At 43.9% G+C, this 19,118-nt stretch overlaps 2 protein-coding genes across 2 annotated transcripts; both read right to left on the bottom strand.

Moving 5' to 3' along the window:
• Nucleotides 1-11,832: 11,832 nt before the first annotated feature.
• LOC139346886 (uncharacterized) lies at nucleotides 11,833-13,368 on the bottom strand. The gene is made up of 2 exons (XM_070986229.1): nucleotides 11,889-13,368; nucleotides 11,833-11,852 (listed from the first exon to the last, which is right to left on the bottom strand). The coding sequence occupies exon 1, from the start codon at nucleotides 13,324-13,326 to the stop codon at nucleotides 12,193-12,195; it is 1,134 nt and encodes a 377-aa protein (XP_070842330.1). The 5' UTR covers nucleotides 13,327-13,368; the 3' UTR covers nucleotides 11,833-11,852; nucleotides 11,889-12,192.
• Nucleotide 13,369: 1 nt separating this feature from the next.
• LOC139347188 (uncharacterized) lies at nucleotides 13,370-16,466 on the bottom strand. Its single transcript, XM_070986677.1, has 6 exons — nucleotides 16,386-16,466; nucleotides 15,510-16,195; nucleotides 14,380-14,939; nucleotides 13,925-13,991; nucleotides 13,452-13,724; nucleotides 13,370-13,395 (listed from the first exon to the last, which is right to left on the bottom strand). The coding sequence occupies exons 2-6, from the start codon at nucleotides 16,165-16,167 to the stop codon at nucleotides 13,370-13,372; spliced, it is 1,584 nt and encodes a 527-aa protein (XP_070842778.1). The 5' UTR covers nucleotides 16,168-16,195; nucleotides 16,386-16,466.
• Between the last annotated feature and the right edge of the window lie 2,652 nt (nucleotides 16,467-19,118).

Below are 19,118 nucleotides of genomic sequence, written 5' to 3'. Positions count from 1 at the left end.
TTTTCCTCTTTTTTTTTTCTTTTTTCTTTGCCAAACAGAAGTATACTGTAGTTTATTAGAAATATAAGTTTAAGTACAGAAAAGTCATGACATTGTTTTCAATTTAGAATATGTTTGACATAATGCTGTTAAAAACTGTACTTCTGAATAGACATCATGAATTTCAACTTAAAGGTATTAGAAATTAATATACTAATTCTGCAATACTTAAAGTGGTATTTCAAAGTATTTATAAAAAGTGTACTCTATTGTAAGTGTATTATAAATTGCACTGAAGTGTACTTTCAAAAAGAGCACTAAATTACAAATACTTTTAATACTGATAAAGTATACTTAAGAATACTTATTTTAAGTCCTTTGCAATACACTATCAGCATGCCCAAGTAAAGAAAATTAAACTTTTATTGCACTTAATTTTCAGTATATTTGAGTATATTTCCAACACTTTGGTGATATAATACAATTGTACTGCGTGAGTCCTGATTTTCACTGATACACTTGAAAGTGTAATAAGTACATTTTTCAGACGGTATAATTTCAGTATATTTTTCACCTGGTTTCAGTAACATTTTCGAAGCTAACTTCTGTTCTGCTTCATACCGAAAGCGCCGTGTTATGTGAACAGAGGGGTTTCAACTGTTATATAAACCGGTGAGAAACTCCTTCAACCGCAAAAATGGGACATGAAAAGTGGCACTTTCACAGCACTACAAGGTAAGGATGTGTCAGCGGTGCCAGTACAGCGTTGGTTCTGTTGATGTAACAACACATCAGTGCCTCTCTAATCATATAGTGAAGACAGAAGCACATAGAGGTTGCTATCAGGGCCTACAGCAAGGCCTCTAGATCCAGTGTCCAAACTGGGCTCAAGAAATGCAGCAAATGTATAATTACATGCAACAACCTTTCAAAACCAGTACTTTTACGGTGTCTTTGTGAAGTTTACAAGGTTAAAGAAAACATTACCTTAAACAGAATTGCTGATTATGTACGAGCAATATTTTATTTCTAATAAACTTTTCACTGAAGGGGAAATAATAATTTGACTCACAGAAAAGCAAAGTGCACTAATCAAACAGGTATAAACACCTGAATCAACAGTCAGAGCAGATTTAGACATTTAAACAAAATAATATTAATCAAAGGCGCATGAGAAAAGAGATCTTATCATGCACTCAAATACAACAGCATCAACTCTCCCACACTAAATATCAAAATGATAATAGCGATATGAGCATCACAGCTGTAAAAAACTTGTGCTTCTCGTGTCACTGCTGTGAAAGATGTGATAGTTTTGTGAGCATGATCACTGGTAGGTTGCTGTGGTCGCCCTAGATGGCACTGCTACCCCACAATTTAGCCATGAGGGAGCAACAGGGAGTGTATCACCTCGCCTCAGAATAGGCATGTGCTGCAAATGTGGCTGGAATTTTTGGCAAATGAAAATGATTTTCCGTTATTGTCTGAATGAGCTGTTATCTTTACATTTTCCTCTCAATCATCTCTGAGCACAACAGTCCTTCATGTCCAAACGAAGGACGTGAGGATGAAAAAAAAAGAGAGACACCCTCGGTTATGTGAAAGGTTCCCAGATGGTTTGCCTCATCTTCAGCCTCTCATGCACATACAGTAGATAAAGAGGAGAGAACCACATGGGAATAATCGCCGTCTCTCTGACAAAGACTCGCCACACAAGCAGACTGAGAATTAGTGTATTTGTTTATCTGAATGACATAAAGGCCCAGATTAGAGTGAGATATGTTTGTATGTTTTCGAGAAAACATCTGGGGAGCACACCATCAGCTGGCTCTGAGTGAAGCCTCTCAGAGGAAGCGCATGGTTTTAACATTACAAATATGACGCGTAATCGTTCAGTTAGTTAACCGTTTCCACACAGCAGCAGTTTGAGGGGTTCTGCATGATGAGTCCATGAATGAGTCTGCAACACGCCATCAAACCGCAGCAGGAGAGTGGACAATAGGAGGAAAACCTGCCTCGCTGCTCAGCCGTCTGTAGACATGATGTCAGTATGTGATCTGGCTGACAGCTGTCCTAATGTGCTTCCTGTATGGCTGTGCTGTGATTGGTTGGAGCTAGCATGTTGCTGTGCACCACGACTAAACATACAAGTTGTTTATTGTTGCAAAATGAGACAAGTTTTTAATAAATCTGTGCTAAAATTCTGCAAAGAGGCTGAAATAAAACCCCTAAGAACTCATCTCTGTTCTTTAAAATTAGAATTTTTTTCATGAAAAGATCCCTTCATGCCTTAAAATGGCTTAGATGTAACTCTACACCTTTGCCTTCATCTAGCATGAGTCCCTCCACCCTGCAGCTCGAGCATACCTGCTCACCAAACACACAAACCTCTGCTTGTTTTCTGCTTTATTAGCTACAGGACGCTGCATGATGGCACGTGGTAACAGAGGTTTTCTGTCAGAAAACAAGAAAAGTGAACTGACCCACCATGTTGACTCGTACTCACTGTGTGTCGAAAGGTTTATCCCAGAGGGAGCATGAATATATCCAGTAAATCTAATGAAACCAGTTCTAGTAATGAAGTTTTGAAGGGACGGACCAGCCAAACATGAAGTACTTGTCCTCCGCATGGGGAGTTTTACGATCCACACGGACAGAAAATGACTTGTCAGCTCATTCTCCATTAATTATCATCAAGGAATTACCTGTGTGTACTCTTCACAGCACATTTTGGATTCTGGCGTCACGAGAGCAAATTAATTTCAATCAGCCTCGACACGCCGCCTCTGCAGACTGCCGCTGTTATCTTCCTGACGGGCCGTCGTCCTCACAGTGTAAATATTTCCATCCCTGCTTTTACAGATTGAAAATGAACTCAAAGAAGGAGGAGTAAGGACTGAATAACCGGGTCTGACATTTCTCAGAGTTTCACCTTCCTCACCGTGACCAGAGATGTTCCCACATGAGCGCTTTATCACCAGCGTCACCTGGATGATCTGCTCAGTGTTTGCAGCAACCCCGGCCATGTGGAGCACATCACGGGCCTTGTAAAGTCCCCACGCTCTAATCCTACATGTGATTACACAAGGAAGAGAAGGGCTGCTTCATCCAAACACAGAGAGGAGAAATGTAGCGAGCTTGTCGTAAAGTTTAAGCCGAAGAAGTTACTCTTTGCTCAAACTCAGTGGTGATTTATGAGCAACACAACAGATGGTAAAGTCAGGGTGGCTGGCTTGAGAGAGGCTCACCAAAGCATTTTGACAGAACGGCCAAAAGGACTCTCACGCTTCTATAAACGACTGAAGTCCTTCCTGAAAACAGGCCGTGCGTATGTGTGTGTGGGGCGGATAAGCCAAGCCAGATGTTGGTGTCTGTCGGAATCGGTGGCGTTCACCTCGCGGCCGTACGTCACCTGAACTCTGCCTCTGCCCTGATGTCAACCCAGGAGCTGGTAGGTCATCTGTTAGTGTTTGGTTTCACCCTGACACGGCTCAGCTAACACATGAAAGCCTGGTCACCTTAGGGGAGAGGCCGCATGCTTGGCTGACAGTGCAAGAAGCTGCAGAGACACATTTTTCCTCCCCCGCATGTTGTGTTATTTATCAGCTGTCCTGCCAGGAGTTTGTTGGTTTGGAGGTCAAAAGACATTCAAGGTGTTTAAGTTTAAAGCTGCTCTGATTCATATTTTCAGAGATCAAATTACTAAGTGTAATGTTAAGTAGGGGAACTTTCACCAAACTCTGCGCAGCGGTTCAGTATGAAAGCTCCTTTTTGGGGGGTTAATGACCCCCAGATTTACTGTTTAGATTCACTCTCGCTGCTCTCATTTCCAGACGCAGTAGTCGGTTAAAAAGCCCAGCAACATCCAGCGTAAGCTACCTGCCCAGCAGCCAAACAAAGTTAGCCATCTAACTGCTACTAAAACATGTCAATCAGTGAAAGCAAGTTTAAGTAACTTTGGTCTTATGTTCACTGGTTTGATCATTACTGCTCAGAAGTCACTAAATCAAGTCTAATGAGGCAAGAGAGGCAATCAGTCACACAATCAGCCATGTTTATACTGGTCGGCTTTTGGCCTAGTAAGGCCACCATCCCAGCTTTCCCTCTCCATAGAAGCCCCGCCTTCTGCCCCACCCACTGCCAGGCTCACCTGAAGACTGCTATGGTCTCATTTTGAGCTGACAGATGCAGAAATATGTTTTAATATGGCTTTGTTTAAAATATATTTTAGTCTTATTGAACAGTTTTAGCTGTTTGCTGCTTTAAGGTACTTCAAGGAACCTGTTCCCCAGGCCATGTTTCCAAGGTACAGTTAGTCTTAATGCTAGAACACACATGACATCAGGTGATTTTTCACAGCTTTTGACACACAGGTGTGTGTGTATATATGTTGCCTGTGATGTATGACTGTTGGTTTACATTGTACTGCATTGACAGTGAAGCCAGACCTGTGCTTTAACTTTGTACATGGAGTCAGACTAATCTCTGGATCCTGTCCCTTTTTAGCCGTCCAAGCTAACAGTTTAGCTCTCCTGGTGAGATACTCTCAGGTAGCATGGTCCCAAACTTGAGGCCCACTAGCCTCACCATATTCCCTCACATTTAAGAGACAATGAAGGTGATGGGCAGCATTTTTGGGTGTGCTCACATTTGGATTTAGCTCCAAAAAAAAGGACTGCAAGCATCTCAGCTGAAGTGATGCAATGTTTACAACCTGTCTGTCTGACTGCAGCATGTTTTTTATAAAGCTGTCACCAGACAAGAATGATGCTACTCGATGATTGTGCAAAAACCTGGATTACGTTTATGATGAGCATTACAACTATAAGTGACTGTAAAGGAAATATTATAGTAAAAAAGGTTAGGCATTAGGCAACTAAAACACTTGAAAAACAATGTTAATGAAAGGTGAATCTTGCTTGTAGGTCTGTGATGGTCACAAGTTCCAGTCGTCTGCATGAAAGCCCGACGTGCTACGAACTTTAAGTTCCTCCTGCACTGGACGTGAATCACAAGGTGCGTAATGATCCAATATGGACGTAATTCTTAGGGATACTGGATTGTTTTTTGCTTTTTTTGCCTCATCTGACAAATAGAAATGTTCATTATCACGGCCAAAACAACAAAAATAAGACTAAAGTTGTGATAAATAGGATTCACTTACAAACTTTGCAGGTGAAAAGCTCCATCTATTCACCTACAAATCACCGAATTCACGCTTGCTTGATTACATCTGCATCAGTAATAAAAATGCTGGACTACTACACTTTTGTTGGAGACTATTTAAGCCGAAGATACTCTGTTGAGCCCACTTCGTTAGTCAAAGTCAGTTGTACTCATTAGCTTTTCTGACCTCGCTGTGTACCCTGCCTGCTACCTAAGCATACACTATGTTCTGTTGCAAAGCACAACACACACACACACACACACACACACACACACACACACACACCTCCGCTCAACTTATTGTGGTATATGCAGAGTCATTTGTATGGATGCATTCAGCGAGATAGTTAATCTGTAAGCGCCTGCCGGAGAAAGCAATTAACCTCACGGACCACCGGGGAGTTGATATGAGTGAGAGAGCATCTCCCCGCCATTTAAATACACACCAGAGGGACTCACTCGCTCACATTCAGCCAACCTATTATTCACCATCAGTGCTTTAAATGGCCTCTTCGTGAAGACAGCAAGACAGGCCTCACTCCCTTTTACGTATACATGTGTATATTACACGCACACACACACAGTTTCCATCACTTTTGGGGACTTTACATTGACTTACATTCATTTCCTGGAGACTTGCCCTAAGCATAACCGCTGCTTGCCTAACCTTAACCCAACTCTTCACCCTAAAATTTTATGGTTCACATTACGGGGACTCGTGTTTTGTCCCCACAAGGAAGGCGAGTCCCCACAATGTGAGTAATACACATCCAAACACACACGCAGGTATTTATTTCCACACCCAGACCGACTGATCCCCATGGCTCTGGAGTTTCAGATTGCCCTTGACGCAGGAATGATTAAGGTCAGCTAAAGAACAAGAAAATTAAATGCTGCATTCCTGGTGATCAGGGAATTTAGCAGACACCGGAGGGAACTATGCAGAGCCCTGGCCAAGTCTGGAAGAGGGAGATACTGCATATCCAGCATGATTATTTTCAATGCCAGTATAGGTTTCAGCTGGCCAAAATATTAGAAAGCAAGTCCCGCTTATAGTGCGCTATAAAAGATCTTCTTTGATGGACTCTCCATGTTCAATGACGGAGAAAATCTCAGGAGTTTAAAGAGCCCGGCGATCAACCCTTTTCTGTTTGTCAGAGCGAGAAACTTTTCATAGGCTGTTCGATATGAATCCCACTCTGTGTTTGTGGCTACTGACCTGCCAGCCCATTCCCTCATGCATCAGTAACCCCTCTAATGAAGAGAAAAACACCGGCACAGATGGACGAAGGAGGGGAGGAGATTGCGACAGATGAGTGGATGTGCAAGAAAAGGAAGATGGAGAATTTGTGGTTGAGACTGAAAACAGTCGGTTTCATCCACTCAGACGTGGACGCTGAGGTTTTGTGCTTATATGTTGGATTTTTTTTGGACAAGCTTCTCTCAGAGGCAGAGGAAGTAGAGCTAATGGCAGAATGTGAGTTAAACCTCAGTGATATGAGACAAAGAACCACATTTTTAGCCTCGCTAGCTGCTTGGCTCTGGGGATGGCAATGCCTTTAGTTCAGTCCAGAGTGAAATATCTCAACAACTATGTAATGGAGTGGCATGAAATTTTCTACAGACATTCCTGGGTCCCCGATAATGTATCACAATAACTTTGATTATTCACTGACTTTTCCTGTGGCGCCACCATGAGGTTGACATTTGTGGTTTTGAGGAAAGTCTCTGCGCAACTGTTGGATGGACTGCTTTGGAATTCAGTACAGACGTTCATGTTCTCACAGTTTTCGTGCAGCACTATATCGGATCAAAATATCATTTGTCCAGTACTTTGGTTTGTGACCAAATACCAGAAAAACAGTCTCAGCTGTAAGAATGAACATGGGTGTTTATTGCTAATTAGCAAATGGTAGAATGCTAGCATGCAAAATTAAGACTCTGAACATGGTAAATATCATGCCTGCTCAACACCAGCATGCTAGCATTGTCACTCGGGCGTGCTAGCATGCTAACATTAGCTTTTAGCTCAAAGCACCGCTGTACAGCTTCACAGAGCTGCTAGCATGGCGGCAAGACTGGAGTGGAGAAACAAAGTGTACTATATATGAATGCTTTCATTACTTGTGTTTTCCAGTCATAACCATAACATCTCATTGGTCTCACTCATCTACAGGAGTTGATTGAAGTTGGAGAAACTAAGTTTGGAACTGCTTTAAATTACTATTAAGAGGAAAATGAGTCACAGTGTAACTCCATGGCTCTCAAAGCAAACGACATCTGGAATCTCACCAGCTTCAGTGATGCAGCCTCTTACATAAACTTGACTTGAGCACAAAACCTCTTGCAAAAATGGCACCATTGAGTATCCTGTGTGAAGGAATGAATCCACTTAATGTCATCCAACTAGGAACATGACAACTTTGTTTTAATAAGGGCCAGGTCCATAAAAATGTCAGAGATAACTGGCCATTTAGAACACACTAAAAACACAAAAATTGGTACCAAAGTTTACTGTGTACAGTACAGAAGTCATTTTTAGTGATATGCTATAACTCACTGTCACAGGCTAAAACTTGCAGAATGAAGATATTTTGAAGGCACAATGGATTTAATTTCCATATTTAGACTATTTAATGTGATTAATTCCCAGGAGAAACCAACAAGCTGCGTTTAAAAAATCCACATCAACACAAACTTTCTTTGCACCTCATAAATCCACTGTCGAGCACCAACTGTAACACACCGCGCTGAGCACTGCAGCATCAAACCTGGCCACATGGTCTAAACATTTCCCTGTAGACAAGAGGCCTTGGCTCTTACAGTAACATCCGCTGCTGATTAAAGCAAGCCTGTCTCCAGCTTTGTCCTTTTTAAGTCAACATCGGCGCAGACTGGGGCCAGGCTCGGGTTAGGAGGGTGTTCACCTCGACCACAAATCACTGCAACTGATGTGTATTTACATGACACCATGATGCAGCACTCATGAACAAATGATGAAGACACACATTTAGGTATTAAATACTTTGTAAACATGAAAAGGAGTAATATTAGACATATTGGATTGTTTTAGATGTTGAATCCGTTGTTTTTGGAATCAATTCTCTGTTGTTAAGAAGTAAAGTCCTCACATGCCGTTGACTGTTTGAGTGAAATCCAAACACAAAAACCCTCAGAAAGCAAATAAACTCGCAACAGATGCTTCGCAGTGCTGAGTGATGGCGCTCTGCTTTGCCACAGATACACAGGCATGTGAGACTGCAGCCCATCGAACCTGATGGCACCTTTTGCGTTTTTACCTCACATTTTTTGTGGATTGAATTCTGAAATTGTTTGGTTGTTATGTGTTGATTGAGGCAGCGATATGCGGCAAATTCTTCTGAACTCTTGGTTTTATGTGCATGTATGAAAGATGAATGGTACTCATGCATGGTAAACATGCACCTCATTTAAAGCAGATTTAATAAAAGTTCACATATAGTAGCGAATTAGGGCCTGATTTTGCTCCCTTCGGCTCATTGTTTTGGTTTTCAGACCCTCAATTTTATGTTTGATCACTCTCATACCAACATTTCCAGCTGCAGAAGAGCGCTAAAGCTCTGAAAACTCACTATATGCTATCTGCGTAGCACCAAACAACAGAAAGCAACTAGCTGGTGAACATAGTGGAGCATTTGGCAGCTTAAAAGCCACATTTCCCTGAGGAGTTAGACAAAAAAAACAAAGCTAAAGGAGAGTGAATAGTGGTCTTATATTCAACATGTGGCCAGAAACACAACTCCAAATGAATGCTAATGTTGTTCTGTCTGCTGGGCAAGTAAATTGGTAGCATTTTGCTGACGAGTTCGCCATAAAAGGTGGTAATGTATCAGCTTTGTGTGTTTCGGGTGTTTCCACGGCCCACGAATGACAACAAATAAAAAGAAAAAATCATCTCTGTAGATTGTACGGCCAGTAGGGGGAAACAAACCACGCAAGAAGTTAGACAAGCTTATGTGGTAGCAATAAATTGCCAATTACACATCCAGCACACAGTGACATTAGCTTTCATTTGAGGTCTTTTGATCTTGTGGGTGAATTTACATTTTGTTTGACAATTTGGGTTTGATGAGTCTTGCTGGGACGTATCGCCAAGTGTTTTGATCAGTAGCACAGCATATCCCTCCCTCTGTTACTGAACAATTGGTGGTTATAAGAAAGTGGCTCAAAGAGAAGCTCAGAGGTAGCTCAACTTTCTCTTTCAGTGCCGCCATGATGGATCTCACCTCCCTGCATTCGTCCAACAACAATCAGCGTGCCGTCTCTCAGAATCTGGAGTCATATTTCTGTCTGAATATAAGTCCATGCTCTCCGTTTAGCTCTGGCTTCTACCCATTCCAGGAGAAAATATCTGGCTCTTTACAATAGCTGCTAGATGTCTGACTCTGCAGCTTCGCCATATAATTGCTAAGTTTATCCATCTGCCATTTGGTGCTTAAGCGGGTAGCATGAAGTGAGCTTACGCCTGCTTTTTTTCCTGAAAACAGCTGCCGGCCGCAGGAAATGGGTTGGTGAGAGTTGAATTTGTTGGCTGTACAGCCAAATTAATTAAGAGGCTAACTAAAGGCTAAGATGCTATCTAAAAGAAGCGCCATAGGGCTAAGAGGATCTACATAACTCTCACAAACGAGCCCTTTCACATTACACGCTGTCATTTGATCCATTGATAATGTAGGAAATATTGATTACAGGAGCTTTAAAGCCAGCCTTCTCACACCCCTCTCGTGTGTCTTGCTCTCTTTCCTGCTTTGTTTCTCTGTCTTCGTTCCTCTCTCTGATGTCTCTGAAACTCTCCAAGTGCTGTGGGTCTCATTTGATCTGCAGCATCAGACATCTGGAGCTCTGCTTCGCTGAAACACCTGTTTTCAATTCAGGCAACCGGCAGAAACATTTGATTGTTTCTCACAACCAGACCTTTTTTTTCCTCTCTCTCCCTCTCATTGACTCACAGGCTATTTGTTATGTTTAAACCGAAGAACAGCTCTCCTATAGGTAATAGATGGAGGAATAATTTAAACTTGATTAAGACCAATTGAGAGGAAAATACAGTGTATGATTTTCCAGGTATTATGTCTGCAATTTTGGCACCTTAGCTGCTGAATAAGACTCTTTTCAAATAGGTTCAGTATGTCTGAGATTAAATGAAATGAGTAACGTCTGAAATGTTAAACTTTTACCCTTTAAATTAATGGAAAATTATAGCTGTTGTTCACTATGAAATGTTGACTGTCATAATAGGTAAATCGTGACGAAATCCATGTCAAGATATTGGAATTAAGGGTCAAAAGATGTGGCTGGACAGGAATACTTTAGGTGCACATTATGCTAAATTAAATACATATACTGTAATCAACCAACAAAACCAACATCTCATTATTGTAGATTAACGATTAAACAATTAGGTTTCCATTCTGGCAAAATATATGCACATTTTATTTGGTGTTGAACGAATTCGCATGCATTGATGTTCCATAAGAAATGTCCAGGGAGCCCAACCATAGAAAGAAACTCACTAAACATAATGAAGCGAGAATAAAGCTGAAGAATTTCAGTAGCGGCTTCGCTGCCAACTCCCTGAAACACTTAATTGTGCCTAATTGTTTAGAGGACAGAACACACACAGAGGCAATTAGGAATGATATGCATGGGCAACTCTTCACAGGGAGACAGCATTTAGGCAAAAGAATAACAAAGTATGATGTTTGCACATTCCATAATGCTATGTTAAACTATACATGTGCAAATAAACGTGCGATAGAGGCTGTCGCTGCACCTATCTGAATATCAACACTGCCGACTCAGTGCTTTATCGTATACTGGACGTGTTTTTCTATTTTCCTTAAGTCCGACAAATGCATTCTATAGTGTAGATGCAAAAGTCCAGTTTTAGAAAAGGCAAATAAATATCATCAAAAACATCAAATAGCAAAACTCCTGCTTATAAGAAGTTTACTACGTAGCATTTGTGTGAAGCTCTTTCAAGTGAAACTCTTCAGAGCGTCAAGGAAGTGACGTTTTGGTAAAGGCGTGTATTTGCTTTATGGCGTTAATGAGAGGATTGATATTACACTCAAGCTCAATATGAAGCCAAGAGCAGCCAGTTAGCTTCACACAAAGACTGGCGATGGGGAGAAATGCGTGTACAAATCACCATTTTAGGAAGGTTATTTCTTAGCTTTCAGAGTTTGCCAGGAACCAACATAGATTCCAGGAAGTTTACAGGTCTCAGCCAAGAAATAGTCAAGCAAATATGGCGAATGCTGTTACACTGTAGTTTTTGTATGCATTTGACATGTGTGAACTTCAGGGGTGAACTTTGTTACCTTAGGACAGAGCCAGGCTAGCTGTTCCCCCTGCTTTCAGTCTGTATGCTAAGCTAAGCTAAGCGGCTGCTGAGAGCGGTGTCAATCTTCTCTTTTCACTCTACAGGAAGCAAACAAGTGCATCTCCCAAAACGCCAAACCATTGTTTTAAATGCCTACAGATATAATAAGGAAGTTCGTTACATACAGTACGCAAGTTAAATATGTGCAGAAATAAAAGGATATACAGTACATATCAAACGACTCATACATGTATGCAAAAGTAGGCATGCCAATGTGTGTATACACACACATACACACATATATAAGCACCACTGCACATATATGTACACACACTCATACTTACTGTACAGACACACACACACACACACACACACACACACACACACACACACACACACACACACACACACATTTTCCATGAAGAATTGGTCACTGCTCAACCAGCCGAAGTACTTCAAGCAAAGGCAGTACTTACAGTAATTAAATCATACCCAAAAGAGATTTCACAATAAAAGTCTAAAAAACGGATGCTTTTAAAACAATAATATGACAACATATGTGTATTAGATAACATTGTTTTTCATCAACCAGCATTCTTCCTTAATTTGGTAAAATATTGAACCTGCTCTGCAATTCAATATCCTGCAAAACTGTCTTTTTTGAAGGCTTCATCCCGTCTTCATCACACTGCAACCCAGAGGATCGAAATGTTAGTGCCGCCCTCGTGTGTTATCTGATTAACTCGTCCGCGGATACAGTCCAGAGTAACATACATAGCTGTACCGTTCTGGACCTGAAATGAGGCCCTCAGGCCAATACTGGCCCACTGGCTCCCTTCAGGCATATACCCAGACACCTGCTGAGCCACAGGACCTGCCTGCCCGCCCTGACCCCCCACCTGCTGCAAAGTGAGTTTCACAATATTGCAAGAGTGTATCAGCTTCAGGTTAAGAGCGATGTTTGCCGTCCCTTTCTCGTGGAATATAAAGTTCTTCCGGCTGTTTGGCTCCCCTGAACGGGCCAAATGAACCTGCGGCGTGTCTGGGCTGATCTGCTGGAAGGACAGCTGCTTATTCCTGACTGCTCCAAAGGGCAGACCGGTCCTGGACACGGTAGCTGTCAGGGCCGATGACACTGCTGAAGGAATCCAGATGAGGCTCAACATACTGATCCCAGTGCTGTCCCCAAAGTAGCGGATGTTGCACTGGGAAGGGGATGTGATCTCAAAGCTAAGCGTGTCCCCGCTGTCCACGCTCACAGCGCCAGAGAGGGTGATGGAGGTGTCCCTGTAGTTGACGCCCGTCTTGAAGGCCTGCATCGCCTCCTGGCCAGTCCCGTTATGGTTAGTGTAGGCAATGAGGGAGAAACCCTCTCGAATGCAGGTGTGGCCCATGGAGTAAAGCGCCTGCTGGAGGACGAACTTCACAACGCCGCTTTCTGTGAAGCGCACGCCGCGGTTGTCGTGGGTTAGAATGATCATATACGGGTCGGACACTGAGGTCATGCGGAAGGTTGGGCGGTAGCTGGTCTGGTAGTGCGTCAACAGGGACATCTGAGCCGTCATGGCTACGGCCCCGGTATCGTGCGACAGCCAGAGCAGGCTGAAAGACGGAGTGATTATATCGTAGACGTGAAGATCCTTGCTCTGGTTGCAGTGTTGATTCGGACTCTTCAGCAGCAGAGTGAAGGTGTGGTTAGGCTCCACCTCGACTCCACTGCTGACGCTGATGCCCTGGAAGTACTTCCCATCCGGCTGTTCAATGCGAACACCGCTGAGGTCCCGACCTTCCTCCTCCTGGCTCCCATTGAGCCTCATTCCCACCTGAAGGAAGTTCCTGCAGCTGTGCTTTATCGCAAAGTTATGATCCAACCACACCAGGCCGTGCTGCAGGAACGTCACCTGCCCTGCCTCGTTGGACAGCAGATCGGTGATCTCTTTGCCTCGGATGTTTAGCTGCAGCCCGGGGAAGATGTGGGTGCCAGAGGTGCGTGCATGGGGAACCACCACATTGGCCCCCCACGACTGGGAGAGTCGGCTCTCTGAAGGCTGGCCGCAGACAGCGTCACTGATAGCTGTGCAGGGAACAGTGGACGGCACTCCATCGCAGTCAGAGCAGGCCTGGCACTCCTGCAGCTCCTGATTGTAGAAGTAGTCATGACCACACAAGCCCATCACTGCCTCTCTCTCAGAAACCCCCAGACACCTGAACCCACCTGTGCAGTTAAAGACCAGAGAGAAGGAGGGAACCAAGGAGTGAAAACAGGATCGAAAAGCTCTGCAGACATGTGACTGTTTTGTCAGCACTGCACCTAAACCAAATCAAAAATTGCTGTATTGTATTTTTTCACACAGGCCACAATTAGGGGATAAATTGGATAAAATATGCAAAAGCTAAGCAACATGTTGAACTCACCTGGAGTGTTAACACATTTCACTCGCTCTCCACAAATGTTCGGTAATTCAAGGCATTCATCTCTGTCCTGCAATTCATACAGATTCATATTATGAATACAATTTGGATGTTAAAAATAGGGTTCAGTCGATTTTGACTGTTTTTGAAAGCTGATACCAGTATTATTGCTTTTGTACTAAAACTGCAGTTAGATATAAAATGGCAACAATTGTAAAAGGATTTTCACTCCTAATCAGCTGTTCTTTCTTTGGGTGTTGTTGGCGTACACTCGATGCCACTAACTGATACAATTTTACCACATTACAACAACCCACATTCATACTTTTGGTTTTCACTGGGTCTGATTTCACACATTGAAGATAACACCAATATGGGACAGATATCAGTCTCACCATCATGAAAACAGGCAGCTACACGGCTGCAAGCCAGAGGAGAAATATCAGTAGTTCAAATACCTGGCACATCCTGTCTGCAGTAGGCGAACACTGTGAGATCAGAAAGAAGCCCGGCGGACACATGGTGCACTTCTCACACCGAGGTGGATCCCTTTGAAAATCACAGAACTCCTCCTGCCCGCAGGGTGAAGGGCATGCCAGCAGAGGCTGAGGAAAATGAGCCTCCCCGACCACATCCATCACCTTTGTGTCCATGTCCATTTTGTGGACGGCGTAGGACTTCTGCAGGTGGCTGCGGGCCTGGCTCTGCAGACCCGCCAGGTGGCTCTCGAAGTAGCTCTGCAGCTCACCCTGCAGGCCCTGGAAGGAAACCTGTTTGATGGTGTCTGAGAGGAGGCCGTACTGGGCCTTCACCACGTCCATCTGCTCATACATGCGACGCTGCTGCTCCAGGATCTCCCTCTGCTGGGACAGTAGCGCCTCCTGTTGGTCTGCCAGCTTCTGCTGCAGGTCGCGGATGACCACCTGCTGGGCTCTCATGGCCTCCACCAGCTTCTCCTGCCCCTTGGCCAGCTGGAGGTGCAAGATGAGGGCGTCTTCTGAGGGAACTTCATTCTCCCCTGAGAGGAAATAATGCGCAATGAAAGATGGGATCAGACAGACATGTTCCTCTTATCAAACACTGCAGTGGAGGAAGTGATTAAATGAGATTAAGACTGATTCAGCAGTCGGATTTCTGCAGGAACAAAGTGTGAACACCCCCTGACCCCATTCTTCTGGTCTAGCCATGGCAAGTGCAATGAAAGTTTCCTATATGGACCAACATCAAAGCACTCTGCATTTTCTGGACAATTGACTCTGAGCCATTTTTCCAGTTCAGCTGCTCTAGTTGGTCTGCAGATATCATTTTGGTCTGAAGGTCAACAAAGCCTTTACTTTGAAACCATAGTCCACTTGTGGTGATCACTAGTAGCAACGGGGTTTAAGTCAATAATGAGTGATATGCATTTGGTTACATTACAGGCATGCTGCATTCAGTGCAAGGTAACTTCTTTTGAAGATTGTCACTCACACAGAAATGTCTCACACTCATCAGACCTGTGCGCAGCCCTGCACGAGTTTTGCAGAAGTTACTCACCTAAACACAACAGTTACCATTTTTAATGATAATTATGATGATAATAGCAGACCTGGTTTAATGTCACATGTGAGCTGGACACCCAAAGGCGCGCCGCCAAGTTCCGGCGACGGATATCCAAGCTCCGGAAAATCTCCCAGAAACTGCGCGGCTCTGTCGGACAGATGGACGGGAGGAAGCTGGCTGGCGGCGGCAGAGGAGACGCTCTCCTCTGAACCGGCCAGACATCCCTCTCCCACACACGACTTCGCTCTTGATTTTGGCCGTATCCTCAGTGGCAGTCTGCACTCGATCCCTCTACAGTCTCGGGTGTCATTGGTGGGCTGAAATTGTTTCCCAAGAGCGGCGCAGTCCACGTCGGTGCACCCTGCAGGGAAAACTTCAAGCGCTCTTATCCGTGCAGCGGAGCTGCTGTCACCGTGCCGCCCGCGAAGTGGCTGGGCGGCCGGATAGGCTTCCGGCGCCGCTCTTGGAGAGCCTGGGTGCGCATGGTGTTGGCTGGCGACTATCTGCGCCGCTCTCCCCTGCGTTGTCGGGTTAAACTGCCGCGGTGGTCTGGAGGATCTGCTCCCCGGACAGTGCGCTCCGGTGCACGGTCGCGGATCGCCGGTTTCCGCGCCGTAGCAGTGCGTCCCCCGGCAAATCTCTGCGACAGCCTGCAGCGATACCCAAGACAGCAGCAGCAACAGCACCGGTGATACTAAAATCATTTTGCGTCAGCTTGATCCCTCTCTCTGCCTGCAAAAGAAGAAAAATGCGCATCAATCTTTGGATTCCCAAATGGTAAATCTGTGAAATCTCCAAAACTGTCCTGGAAAAAACTCTTAATGTCCATCACTGGTCGTCTCCTTTCAGATGAAACCCCTCTCTGTCACAAGTGAAAACAAAACTTTATCATGCTTGACACAGAGTCCTGACAGAACATTACCTTCAGCTCCAGGCTTTGGTGAGACTGCCTCTCCCGACTGTCAGTAAGGAATAAAAACATTAGACACACGCATTACTGCTGGCTCCCTCCATGCCTGACCCACTCTGAGGGCTTCTGCACTACAATGTCAGTATGTGGCATTCCTAAGACTTAATTAGCATCAGGTTTCCCCAGCCACAAATTAACCCTTCACGTCCCTGTGCTCCACACAGGAGTTCCCCTCCAGGGTGCAAGAAGTCAGAATGAAACTTTTCTAAATCACAACACATAAATACTGACTGCAGTTTTCATGTCAACATTAAATACAAAGGGCAACTTTTTTCTTGGTGACTGTCACTTTTCATTCTGCTCACTGTTGACTTTCCTGTGACCTTAAGACCATCCAAGCTGCAAGAAGTGGCTTTTTGTTAAGCACATCCTGAATGTTGAGACAGCTGCTGGTCCTGGGCCCGGTGTCCTTCGCGTTGTACTGGCCTTGTCAACACCGGGCGCCCCTCTTATAGGCAGAGCCAGCGGAGGTCAGACTTTTGTTGAAGGGACCTGTGGCAGAAGTCAGGAATGTGAGGCCCACAGCTGGTTTTCTGGACCCTGTCCTCTCATTTTAGAGCTTCAGCGCAGCCACATGTCCAGTGAGAGGTTATCTGAGGCTGATGTATGGCGCTTTGGCTGGTGCTGATGTAATTTTCTGTTTGGCAGGTACGGAAGTCAATTGCTGACAAGAAAAGTGTGCATAGGTTATTATGGCCATTAAATTTTTGACCCATCTTGTAACTTTGACTTGATAATTTGAAGTATCTCATAAATTTTACTCCCAAATCCGTAATTTTTCTCCTCTCATGATTTTGATGATGTCATAATGTTAATTTAATATCTCATATTTGTGACAACTTTGTGATATTTAAAATAAAAACTTGATGATTTAGTATCATTATTTTGACTTTTCTTGTCATTTTGATTCATGATCTGATCATATTGACTTTTTTCCTCATCATTCTGACAAGTATATCATTGTAACTCACAAAACTGACTTTATATTTCATAATTTTCACATAACATTTCATACATTTTCCATAAAATCTCATATTTATTACTTAATTGTCCTCAATTTTTGTTTATTTTTCTTTTATTTAAAGATCTGACTAGTTCACAATTTGACTTGGTGTCTCATAATGCTGATTTAATATCTTACCTTATAAGTTTTGCAGAAATGGGCCTCCATAGCCAGGCGAGTTTGACTCAGAATAAAAACAAACCCTCTAATTCCTTGTTTGTTGGATTCTGTTGGCAAATAAATCCTGCCAAGCAGAGCAGGGGGGCTGATCGGACCTCAAATTAGTTGCACACGTACAAAAAGGTGCAGCTAACCTTTTGCAAACTTGCAGAATGAACTGGTGCTGCACAGAACTAAGAAGTGCATATTGGTAGCACAAGCTGCTTAAACCACCCACTGAGTTCAGAGGTGTTTGGCATGTACAGTACAGCAGAGTACAAACAGAGGGCACTACAGCACTCCTATATGCATCACTTTTCACATCATCTCTGTGACAGTTTGTCCTCTGCAGTTCTACGTTTGACGAATGGTTTATCGTTTTGCAAGGTGCCCACTGGTTTTCTCATTAACACCCCACTTTCTTTTAGTGCAACCAAGAACAGTATTTAGAGGTGTGTCAGAGACTAATGACTTAAATGTATGCCCCCTTTCACACTTCACACCTTACCATCTGGGCTGCTGCAATACTATAAAACCAAACGGCCTGCAAAGGCTTACTATTGCAGCTTGTACCTTATTCACAATGGACAAAACTTAAGAAACACACTAAAAAATCCAATCCTGGACAGTTTCTTGACTCCATACCATGATGTACGAGCTGATGCTTATATGGACAAAAACCATTACAAGTATTCACACTGTGGGACCACCCTCAGTGACTGAAGAGTGACTGCAAAGGCACAACAAAGCAGAAAAATCACCGCTCTCTTTGCCACCGAGCTCCACGGCTGTTAATCAGTGTATCTGTTTGAGAAATGCTCTCTGGAGCACCGGCGGGCTGGTGTTTAGGAGAAGCCCGCAGCTAATGGGAGGCCGCTTTCGCCGTCCATCTGTTTGTCAACCCCTGAGAGAGGGAGGAAATGAGCGTTGGCTGGGACACATGCCTGTACCCCGAGTGTTTGTTTAATGCATCGCGAGCCACGAAATGCTCTTGGACGTGTTCAAGGTTATTTGGTTTCCCCCCATGGCGCTCAGCTCCTCTGATGACAGGATTTTGCCACAGAGAGGGTGGTCGGCCTTTCCCATCGGAGGTGGCTGGTTTTGGGGGAAAATGGGACACAGAAGTGCTAATAATAGCAAACTAATGCAAATGGAAAGTAATATTTTCCTTCTCGAACAGATTAAGGAGTTGAAAATGAGGGTAGCAATGGGGGAAAGGTAATAGAAGCATCATAATGGAGCCTCTGTCAGATGAGATTAAAAAAGAAGATCTTGTTTTTTGGCCTCCCAGGTTGGCTCAAGGAGAAATGCAAATAAAAAGAGCTATCTGTGTCTGCAGATAAGAGCCAGAGGCTATTCATAGCTTGACAGCTTGACTCTCCCTGGTTCCCCCTGAAGATAACTGACCTTGTTGCACCACACCAGTGTCTTAAGATATTCCTTCCTGATTTCAAGCAAAGAAAAAAACGCTTGAGCGTGAGTGAAAGCAATTTCTGTATGCCAGAGTCACCTAGACTGTCCCG

Source organism: Chaetodon trifascialis, chromosome 18 (genome assembly GCF_039877785.1).
Source record: "Chaetodon trifascialis isolate fChaTrf1 chromosome 18, fChaTrf1.hap1, whole genome shotgun sequence".
Classification (NCBI taxonomy): Eukaryota; Metazoa; Chordata; class Actinopteri; order Chaetodontiformes; family Chaetodontidae; genus Chaetodon; species Chaetodon trifascialis.
The sequence above is the reverse complement of the archived record's forward strand: the minus strand, read 5'-3'. Positions and strand labels throughout refer to the sequence as shown.